The sequence below is a fragment of the Apodemus sylvaticus genome, chromosome 7 (assembly GCF_947179515.1).
Source record: "Apodemus sylvaticus chromosome 7, mApoSyl1.1, whole genome shotgun sequence".
Taxonomy (NCBI): Eukaryota; Metazoa; Chordata; class Mammalia; order Rodentia; family Muridae; genus Apodemus; species Apodemus sylvaticus.
In genome coordinates, this window is record NC_067478.1 from 46,863,284 (window position 1) to 46,875,656 (window position 12,373).

At 39.7% G+C, this 12,373-nt stretch overlaps 1 protein-coding gene across 1 annotated transcript in view; it reads right to left on the minus strand.

The window, feature by feature from the left end:
- Positions 1-12,373, minus strand: part of Mei4 (meiotic double-stranded break formation protein 4) — a 135,747-nt gene that overhangs the window by 98,647 nt on the left and 24,727 nt on the right. Inside the window, exon 2 of the mRNA XM_052189310.1 lies at positions 9,987-10,522. Coding sequence (XP_052045270.1) covers positions 9,987-10,522 — 536 coding nt within the window. The remainder of the gene's footprint in view (positions 1-9,986; positions 10,523-12,373) is intronic.

Here is a 12,373-nt window from a genome sequence, read left to right on the forward strand (position 1 = left end):
GGGAGGGAAGGAGGGAGAGGGAGACAGAGAGAGAGAGAGAACAATCTCAACATGTATGGGAAAAGCATCTGACATAAGACTAAAACAAAATAGACATTGTAGAGTGTCATACTAATGAAATAAAGGATATGTGCAAAAACCTACAGCTAAAATAATAATCAATAAATAAACTTCAAAATATTTCCAAGGAGTGAGGAAGGTGAGGAGGGAGCTAGGCTCCTCCCTGTCAGCTTCAATCTGTATCCCATCATGCTCTAGGCCCCCTATTTTTGTGTCTATTTTCCAGTGGCTGTGCCATAAACTGGCTGAGGAAAAAGGCCATCTCATATTTACATGTAGTCAATAATTCACTCTAAGTACGGACTGGTTTTGCTTATAGATTTGAGAAAAAGTAGACCTGAAGAAACATCTACTTCAGAGATTTTGTTCCTAAATCATGGACCTCTTATCAATAGGAATTCTGTAGGGTCCCAATGTATTAAAGGAACATATAGTTCAAATACTCTGAGCATGTTCCATTTTCTTTTATTGTTGTTCCTAACCAATGAGTAGATATAGGTGCCTATATCCATGTCTGTACTATCTCCCTAGGAAGTTCTGAAGGAGATGACAATTTGGAAGATGCTCCAATATATCAGTTTTTTCTACAGATAGGTAGCTGTGTACAAATTCTTCCCTACCATGAGTCCTTGGCCATTGGGTTATCTTTGGTCCATGGACCATACGAAAGGAGCAACCATTTTTATTTATTTATATTTTTTTTGCTACAAAAGGGCCTGGCCTAAGTAGCCTCTACTACGAAATACGTGGTAATAGACATGGTATAAAGTTCCTACAGACAAAACGGATCCTGGCATGGATAAAGGGTTATGCTGTTTCTTACTGTTGTGAGTTCAGTGTTTCCTAAGTGCTTCACAATCCCTGCCAAATACTGTCAATGAAGGAAGCATATTCAGGAGATCCTCCAGTGGAACAGAAAGGCCAGGCAAAACTCCGCTTCCGGATCCAGATCAGTCTGGGCAGCCGCACCTCATCTCCAGGTCCTGCAAGAGGCTAGCGGGGCTTCCGGGCGGCCAGCTGGGAGAAGTCGGTGTGCTCCAGTGAATCCAGCGGGCCCCAGTGGGAGCCTTCGGGTGCCTGCTTTGGGATCTGAACAGCCTGGGCAGCAGCACCCTGTCTACAGGCAGTGCAGGGGGTAAGCTGTGCACCAGAGGCCAACGGGGAAGGGGCAGCTTGCACTGGTGAGTCCAGCACTGACAAGACCAAGTAACACCAGTGAGAACTAGATGGCAAAAGGCAAACGCAGGAACGTCACTAACAGAAATCAAGGCAATATGGCAACATCTGAACCCAATTCTCCTCTGCCAGCAGGTCCTGGATACCACATCACACCAGTAAAACAAGATTTGGATTTAAAATCACTGGTCATGATGCTGGTACAGGAACACATGAAGGACATACTTAAAGAAATTCAGGAGAAAATGGATCAAAAGTTAGAAGCCCTTGCAAGGGAAACACAAAAATCATTGAAAGAAATCCAGGAGAATAAAAAAGCCAACAAGGAGGAAACAGAAAAAACACTTAAAGAAATACAGGAGAACTTTGGTCAACAGGCTGAGGTCATGAAAGAGGAAACACAAAAATCTCTTAAAGAATTACAGGAAAGCACAAACAAGCAAGTGAAGGAGCTAAGCAAAACCATCCAGGATCTAAAATCAGAAGTAGAAACAACTAAGAAAACTCAAAGGGAGACAACTTTGGAGATAGAAAGCCTTGGGAAGAAATCAGGGGACAGAGATGCAAATATCAACAACAGAATTCAAGAGATAGAAGAAAGAATCTCAGATGCTGAAGATTCCATAGAAACCATGGACTCAACAGTTAAAGAAAATGCAAAATGCAAAAAGCTTCTAACCCAAAATATCCAGGAAATCCAGGACACAATAAGAAGACCAAACCTAAGGATTATAGGCATAGATGAGAGTGAAGATTTACAACTTAAAGGGCCAGCAAATATCTTCAATAAAATTATGGAAGAAAACTTCCCTAACCTAAAGAGAGAGATGCCCATGAATATACAAGAAGCCTACAAAACTCCAAACAGACTGGACCAGAACAGAAATACTTCCCGTCACATAATAATCAAAACACCAAATGTTCTAAACAAAGAAAGAATATTAAAGGAGTAAGAGAAAAAGGCCAAGTAGCATATAAAGGAAGACCTATCAGAATCACAGCAGACTTTTCACCTGAGACTATGAAGGCTAGAAGGTCCTGGGCAGATCTCATGCAGACTCTAAGAGAACACAAATGCCAACCAAAACTACTATATCCAGCAAAACTCTCAATCACCATAGATGGAGAAACTAAGATATTTAATGACAAAACCAAGTTTACCCAATATCTATCCACAAACCCATCCCTACAAAGGATAATAGGAGGAAAACACCAATACAAGGAGGGAAACGTCACCCTGGAAAAAGCAAGAAAATAACCTTTCATCAAACCCAAAAGAAGTTAAGCAATCAAATTTAAAAAATAACGTCAAAAATGATAGGAAGTAACAATCATTATTCCTTAATATCTCTTAACATCAATGGACTTAATGCCTCAATAAAAAGACACAGACTAACTGACTGGATACGTAAACAGAACCCTACATTTTGCTGCTTACAGGAAACACACCTCAGGGTCAAAGACACACACTACCTTAGAGTAAAAGGCTGGAAGACAATTTTACAAGCAAATGGTCTCAGGAAACAAGCTGGAGTAGCCATTTTAATATCAGATAAAATTGACTTTCAACCCAAAGTCATCAAAAGAGACTCTGAGGGACACTTCTTGCTGGTCAAAGGAAAAATACAACAAGAAGAACTCTCAATCCTGAACATCTATGCTCCAAATGCAAGGATACCCTCTTTCGTAAAAGAAACTTTATTAAAACTCAAAGCACACATTGCACCTAACACAATAATTGTGGGTGACTTCAACACTGCACTTTCCTCAATGGACTGATCAGGAAAACAGAAACTAAACAGGGACACAATGAAACTAATTGAAGCTTTGGACCAATTAGATTTAACAGATATATATAGAACATTCTATCCTAAAACAAAAGAATATACCTTTTTCTCAGCACCTCATGGTACCTTCTCCAAAATCGACCATATAATTGGTCACAAGACAGACCTCAACAAATATAAGAAGATCAAACTAATCCCATGCCTCCTATCTGATCACTATGGAGTAAAAGTGGTCTTCAATAGCAACAGAAAAAAACAGAAAACCCACATACACGTAGAAACTGAACAATACTCTACTCAATGATACCTTGGTGAAGGAAGAAATAAAGAAAGAAATTAAAGACTTTTTAGAACACAATGAAAATGAAAACACAACATACCCAAATCTATGGGACACAATGAAAGCAGTGCTAAGAGGAAAACTCATAGCCCTGAGTGCCTCCAAAAAGAAAATGGAGAGAGCATACATTACCAGCTTAATGACACATCTGAAAGCCGTAGAACAAAAAGAAGCTATTTCACCCAGGAGGAGTAGAAGGCAGGAAATCATCAAACTCAGGGCCGAAATCAATCAAGTAGAAACAAAGAGAACCATACAAAAAATCAACAAAACCAGGAGCTGGTTCTTTGAGAAAATCAACAAGATAGATAAACCCTTAGCCAGACTGACCAAAGGGCACAGAGAAAGTATCCAAATTAACAAACTTAGAAATGAAAAGGGAGATATAACAACGGAAACTGAGGAAATCCAAAAAAATCATCAGATCGTACTACAAGAGCCTGTACTCATAACAACTGGAGAATCTGGAGGAAATGGACAATTTCCTTGACAGATACCAAATACCAAAATTAAATCAGGAACAACTAGACCATCTAAACAGTCCCATAATGCCTAAAGAAATAGAAGGAGTCATAGAAAGTCTTCCAACCAAAAAAAGCACAGGACCAGATGGTTTCAGTGCAGAATTCTACCAGACCTTCAAAGAAGAGTTAACACCAATACTCTTCAAACTATTCCACAAAATAGAAACAGAAGGAATACTACCCAATTCCTTCTACGAAGTCACAATTACGCTGATACCAAAGCCACACAAAGACCCAACAAAGAAAGAGAACTTCAGACCAATTTCCCTTATGAACATCGATGCAAAAATACTCAATAAAATTCTTGCCAACCGAATCCAAGAACACATCAAAACGATCATCCACCGTGATCAAGTAGGCTTTATCCCAGGAATGCAGAGTTGGTTCAATATACGGAAATCCATCAATACAATCCACTACATAAACAAACTCAAAAAGAACAAAACCACATGGTCATTTCATTGGATGCTGAAAAAGCATTTGACAAAATTCAGCATCCTTTCATGCTTAAAGTCTTGGAGAGAATAGGAATTCAAGGCCCATACCTAAACATAGTAAAAGCAATATACAGCAAACCGGTAGCCAGCATCAAACTAAATGGAGAGAAACTTGAAGCAATCCCACTGAAATCAGGGACCAGACAAGGCTGACCCCTTTCTCCTTATCTTTTCAATATTGTACTTGAGGTACTAGCTCGGGCAATTCGACAACATAAGGAGGTCAAAGGGATACAAATTGGAAAGGAAGAAGTCAAACTATCATTATTTGCAGACGACATGATAGTCTACCTAAGTGACCCAAAAAACTCCACTAGAGAGCTCCTACAGCTGATAAACAACTTCAGCAAAGTGGCAGGTTATAAAATCAACCCAAGCAAATCAGTGGCCTTCCTATACTCAAAGGATAAGCAGGCTGAGAAAGAAATTAGGGAAATGACCCCCTTCACAATAGCCACAAACAGTATAAAGTATCTTGGGGTGACTCTTACCAAACATGTGAAAGATCTGTATGACAAGAATTTCAAGACTCTGAAGAAGGAAATGGAAGAAGACCTCAAAAAATGGGAAAACCTCCCATACTCATGGATCGATAGAATCAATATAGTTAAAATGGCCATTTTGCCAAAATCAATATACAGATTCAATGCAATACCCATCAAAATCCCAACTCAATTCTTCACAGAGTTAGAAAGAGCAATTATCAAATTCATCTGGAACAACAAAAAACCCAGGATAGCTAAAACTATTCTCAGCAACAAAAGAAAATCTGGGGGAATCAGTATCCCTGACCTCAAGCAATACTACAGAGCAATAGTGTTAAAAACTGCATGGTATTGGTACAGTGACAGGCAGGAGGATCAATGGAACAGGATTGAAGATCCAGAAATGAACCCACACACCTATGGCCACTTGATCCTCGATAAAGAGGCTGAAAACTTCCAATGGAAAAAAGATAGCCTTTTCAACAAATGGTGCTGGTTCAACTGGAGGTCAGCAGGCAGAAGAATGCGAATTGATCCATCCTTGTCTCCTTGTACTAAGCTCAAATCCAAATGGATCAAGGACCTCCACATAAAGCCAGACACTCTGAAGCTAATAGAAAAGAAACTGGGGAAGACCCTTGAGGACATCAGTACAGGGAGAAAGTTTCTGAACAGAACACCAATAGCGTATGCGCTAAGAGCAAGAATTGACAAATGGGACCTCATAAGGTTACAGAGTTTCTGTAAGGCAAAGGACACCATCAAGAGGACATAATCGGCAACCAACAAATTGGGAAAAGATCTTCACCAATCCTACATCAGATAGAGGGCTAATATCCAATATATATAAAGAACTCAAGAAGTTAGACTCCAGAAAACCGAACAACCCTATTAAAAAATGGGGTACAGAGTTAAACAAAGAATTCTCACCTGAAGAACTTCGGATGGCGGAGAAGCATCTTAAAAAATGCTCAACTTCATTAGTCATTAGGGAAATGCAAATCAAAACAACCGTAAGATTTCATCTTACACCAGTCAGAATGGCTAAGATTAAAAATTCAGGAGACAGCAGGTGTTGGAGAGGGTGTGGAGAAAGAGGAACACTCCTCCACTGCTGGTGGGGTTGCAAATTGGTACAACCACTCTGGAAATCAGTCTGGCGGTTCCTCCGAAAACTGGGCACCTCACTTCCAGAAGATCCTGCTATACCACCCCTGGGCATATACCCAGAAGATTCACCACCATGTAATAAGGATACATGCTCTACTATGTTCATAGCAGCCCTATTTATAATTGCCAGATGCTGGACAGAACCCAGGTATCCCTCAACAGAAAAGTGGATGCAAAAAATGTGGTATATCTACACAATGGAGTACTATTCAGCCATTCGAAACAATGAATTTATGAAATTCTTAGGCAAATGGATGGAGCTAGAGGACATCATACTAAGTGAGGTAACCCAGACTCAAAAGGTGAATCATGGTATGCACTCACTAATAAGTGGTTATTAACCTAGAAAACTGGAATACCCAAAACATAATCCACACATCAAATGAGGTACAAGAAGAAAGGAGGAGTGGCCCCTGGTTCTGGAAAGACTCAGTGAAACAGTATTCGGCAAAACCAGAACGGGGAAGTGGGAAGGGGTGGATGGGAGGACAGGGGAAGAGAAGGGGGCTTACGGGACTTTCGGGGAGTGGGGGGGGGCTAGAAAAGAGGAAATCATTTGAAATGTAAATAAATTATATCGAATAAAAAAAAAGAAATATAAAATATGATAATAAGGACAGAAAAAAAAAAGAAAGGCCAGGCAAAGCAGAAACCACTGGTTGTTAGAGCGAGGAAAACAAGAAAGTATTAAACACAGAGATCCTGAAGACACACTGCCATGTTCTAAGTACCTGGGCGGATTAGCCTTAGTACTGGCTTCTTGTCTTTGAGGAGGAGTTTGTAGTACCTAATTTTACTGTGTCTATCCTGCTTTTCCATCTCAGATACCATGCCCTTAGTGTGCCACTGGCCTGGTCTCTGGGGTCAAGCATTCTCCAAAAAGGTAGATGATACTGCTGGTAGCTTAAGAGTGTCCTTGCAGATTGTCCACTTTTCCTCCCAATTAGATACCCTGGCTCCACCAAGGACAGCTTTACATCTCTCTTCTTGAAGATCTATATTCTCTGTACTGCTTTATATTACAGCTGTTACTTGTTGCAACCTTGAACCCTAGTCATTATGGTTGTAAGGTGAGAGCTAATAGGCAGAGATAAACAGCCAGTTTCTGTTAAACAATCGACAGAATAGTTGGCAAATACCAGTGGTCTGAATGCAGGCCCAACACATCTGAAACCTTGTTGGTCAAACCTAAAAGTACCCATAACCTGCATGTCACTTGTTTTAGTTGGGTGGCATTAGACTCTTGGCCAAGTCACAATTATCTCCTGAAAGGCCTACAGCATGTTCACCTGAAGATTAGATAGGAATTTGATAGGAACCAGAGGCAAACTTCAGAGGGAGAACCAAGCCTGCCCATCAGCTGTGGCTAATAATGCCCTAGGAGACCTTGTTTTCTGAAGGTTCTGATGGATGTTGGATTCCATTAGATTATCTCAGGGTCATTCCTATGATCCCTGTGTAGTTCTGCTCTGCTGGGGGTGAAGAATTGGCTGTGGCTAATATGAGACCAGTACTGTTGAGATGAATCTTCCGGAAAGTATTTCTTAAGGCTCAGTAAACAGAGACTACTATCCAGAGGGACCAATGGTGCATCTCATTCTTTAAACCAAACTTGGTAATAAGTAAGAATCTTCCACATGGTATTGGTTTTGATGGCATAGAAGCCAAAGGAAATGCCAAGATTTTGTGATGACCAGATGTGCTGTGTGTGCTGTAAAGAGTAGAGCTAGAGAAACAGTTGCTCAAGTTTGTAGAGTCAAGAAGATCATGAGTGAAACCTAGATATTGGATACTGAGCCGTTTACAATGTGGTTTCATTTTACATGCTGTGTTGTGGATGTAACTGTGCCCTAGTTCTTCCCTCTTAGCATTGAAATTAATCATCACAAGATTTCTGCAAGTAAGTTAAATTTCTGAAATGGTAGGAGGACAGGTCCCAAAATGGGGAAATTCAGTCTTAACTCTTGGGCTCCTCCAGTAGATCACTGGACTAATGAGCCTCAGCCTATCTGCCTCCTTTCTGTATCTGGCTCAGTCTTTAGCACTGTGACTGATCTATTAGATCATGTGAGGCTGGTGCAGAACAGAACCCGTCACATAGGTAAACGGGGCTTCTGGTTTCCCTCGGAGCTTGTGGGATTCAGGAAAGGAGGAAACTAGGAGATGGTAATGGACAAAGCTATGGGGAATTGTGGAAATACCATTCTTAGCTTGACCTCTTCAGGGGACAGACTAGACCACACTCCGCTGACTGACTGGGCGTGACTGAAATGAGCTTCCAAAGGAAGGAAGGAAGGAAAACAAGCCTGACCCACAATTTCTCCATTTCTCTTTATCTATCTGATTAAAGATGTGACAAACTGATTCTAATAAATAAATAAATAAATAAATAAACCACCCTGCAACTTTTTGAAACACTAGAAAGAATTAGAATGATATGCTTAGACACTCAAAGAAACAAAGAGATAAACAGCAACAACAACAACAACAACAACAACAACAAAACACATGGCTTTATTTCTTCTTCACAAGAGTCACAAAGAAAATAACCCTTCATTAGGATTCTGTAATTATATTTCCATTATATTTTTTAATCTGAATTTAAATGGATAATATTTAATGAGATATATATATATATATATAAAACCTTCTTAGATTGCTATTATAGAAATAGAAAATGTCGTGAAATTATGATTTCCCAATAACTGTTAAATTTATATATTTTTTTAAAATGATGTCAATTACTATTCCTTTGATTGACACCAGGGCTAGTGTTTAGATGCAATGAGTAGAAGAAACTTCCTTGAACCTCACTAATGTGTTCTGATCAATATAAAATTCCTAAATCCATCCTCAGGAGACTTTACTGATAATATCGATAAAGGGATGAAGAACAGTGACTACCATTTTGAGGTGCTCACTAAATATCTGTTTATAAGAGGATTTGTCTCAGGTCCAAGAGACCCCTGAAGACAAGATCATCAACTGGCCTCAGGGGTACAAAGGATGAGGAGGAAGACATGATGAATTTTGGCTATTTGCAAAATCCTAACTGGCAAAAAAATATAAACAAACTTGAAATGATGTGTATATTCAATAGTTCCAGGGATCATACTCCTAGATATTTTAATGGCTCTAATGTATATAAGATGTTCCTTAGACAACTATTCCTTACTAGTTAATTCTTCTTGATAAGAAAAATAATACAAAGATATAAAACATAAGATCTTAACATAGAGTGGAACTTACTTATAGCCAACAGAGGATGGATACATTATTGTTTTAAGCTAAAACTTGAATGAAGGCTAAATATCTAGAAGCCATATGGGATGTCTTGTTTATTCTAGCCATTTCAACAACTCTCAAAAAGCATGAAATCCTGAGTTCATCATTCTAGAGACCAACCATACAGGCTACAAACAGTAAGACAGTGCCAAAAGATAATTTTGAGCCTATCCAGATATTCTAATGTACTTTACTTTGAACATTTAGACAAGAATGTTCCAGCTTCTTTTCCCTCCCATCCCTTTCCAGACAGTAAACATGAGAAACTTTATCAAAGAAGTACCAATATGGGGACCTTCAGGATTAGTGTTTATCTGGAAAGGATTGGAACTTTTTGACTAACAGCAAATAAACAAAAGCAAGAAAAAACCAAAAAGGTAAAAAGTCAAAGGATAAAAATTAAAAAAGAAAAAAATCACAAGAGTTAAAGGAATTCAAACTAGATGCAGCAGAATCTTGAGGCAGAGGCATCTCAATCAGAACAACACAGTAGCAATGGAAAGCTATAAACATGCAACCTGGAAGAGACATACACAAATGCATCAGGCCCAGTTACAGACTCAGCCACAAATGTGAATGAACCACCAACATCTCTGCCGAAAGGAATGTTCATAGAAATGAATTAAACACTGGGTCATAAGTAGGACGAATATATTACTTACCCGGTTTATACTGTTGTTCCGTAAAACAGCCTGGAGTAGAGTTTTTTCAAATTCTTCCAACTTCTTAGAACATCTTTTAAAAATATGATTTGATACATTAAAATCATTCGCCAATCTGGCTAACGCACCAACAGCCTCTGTCCAAAAGCTTGAGAAAGGGAGTTTGGGGTTCCGGTAAAACATGATCAGGCCATCTAACAACTGTGAAATTGAATCAGAAACTGTGGAAGAGTCTTTTTCAAAGTGGGTTAAGTATACTTCCAGATTACTGGATTCTGTCCATTTCTTCAGTTCCAGGAGATGTTGTAAGAACTGCATGTGAGAAGACAGAGGATTTTCCAGGGCAGGGCATGGCTTTTTCTCAATAGGCAGTGGGAGGAGTGGGGGATTGTTGCTCTCCACAAAATGCTGGGATAATTCTGCAGGTTCGCTTCTTTGCTCATTTGATAAAACACATCCAGAGTCGTCCATCAAAGTCAATGTATTTTCAGAACTTGTAGGTTCCTGATCTGACAACGTGGGGAGCACATCATGTCCTGAAACTGAAAGCAACAGAAGGATTATCTTCCTGCAGCTAAAGGTCTTAGGATCTAGAAAATGATTATGTTCTAAATGAAAGTACTTCATACAACATCCAAGTATGTATAAACATTTAGCAAACTATAAAAACTGCATAGAGGCAAAAAAGAGCTTGGCTAAAGAAATAGTTTTTATATTTTCAGATGGTGACCCTCGTTCATCTGCAAGCAAGCTTCTAGGAAGTCACAATCTCTCCAGGCTTTCTCCTCCATGCAGAACAGAAATAGATTTTTTTAAAAGACTTGTTTTCTTTTTAATTATCTGCATGTATATGTGTCTGTAGAACTCAGTGCAGAGGCCACAAATGGACAAGAGATCCCTCTGGCTGAAATTACAGGGGGGGTTGTGGGGCACCTGATGTGGTCTCCAGACACTTTGCAAGAGCAGCAAGTGCTCCTAACCACTATGCATCTCCTCATCCCTCACAGGATTTGAAAGGAGTAATCTCCATCCATGTGTGTGCTAGGGGATAACAGTACTCATACTAGGAATTTTTCTAGCTGCTTCATTTTAATACCCTAAGCAAAGTGTCACGGGAGCAAATGTTGGAGATGACAATATCAAAAATTAGACACATAGAAGACGCCTTGCAGTAGCATGGTGATGTTTTACATAGTACATATTACAATATTAAAGTCATGTTATCAAATTGAATGAAGGAATAGTAAAATTTATTACATTCAACATATTTTCAAATCAATACTAGAATATATATTCCAATGATACCCCCACATTTGCTAAAAAGAAATGTAAACTCAAATTGATTAAGAAAACTACCAAAGTACTCTGGAAGAACCAACAAGCAGCTGAAAGAGTCAGATGCAGATATTTGCACCCAACAAATGAATAGAAGCTGGTGACCCCTGTTGTAGAATTAGGGAAGACTGAAATTAGGAGGGCCACCAGTCTCAATTAATCTGAACCCTTGAGAGCTCTCAAACACTGGACCACCAAACAGGCAGCATATGCCACCTGATATCAGGCCCCAAACACACATTCAGTAGAGGACTGCTGGGTCTGTGTTCAATCAGAGATGATACATCTAACCCCCAAGACACTGGAGGCCTCCAGGAATTTAGAGGCCAGGTAGGGTGGGAGTTGGGGACATCCAGGTGGAGACAGGGGGGAGGGGAGGAGGTATGGTATGTGTAACAGTTTGAGAGTAAACAGGAGCGCCGAAGTCGGGAATAAAATATGGAATGTATAGAAATAATTCATTAATAAACAAAGAAAAAAATAAAACTACCAAAAGCTACAGAGTAAGAGTTATAGCTTCCCATACCTGTCAAGTTGGCTGCACCTGGAATTAACTAAAACCCAAGCAGCTGGGCACAGCTGTGGAATTTTTCATGGTTTAACTATTTAGGGTGGAAAGCCACTTAATTCTGGATCACCCGAGGTGACAGGACCCACTATCATACATACTTATATTTTTTGTGGCAGCCCACATCAAAGGACGTGAAAGAGTAAAGTTTTTGCACGTTACCTTTTGGCCTCACTCTCACTGTAAGTCCATCCTTCCTGTTATTGCCATTCCCCCACTGTTGTTAGAAATTATTTCTTTGGGATGGGATTCAAATGTAGACCCAAAAGTGACAGCTTTCCAGGACTCCACCAGAATGGAAGAGCTGGGGGAAGGACTGAAGGAGCTGATGGGGATTGCAACCCCATAGGAAGAACAATATTGACTAACCAGACCACCCAGAGCTCTCAGGGACTAAACTACCAACCAAAGAGTACACATGGAGGGACCCACAGCTCCAGCTGCATATGTAGCAGAGGATGGCCTTTTCTGGCGTCAACAGGAG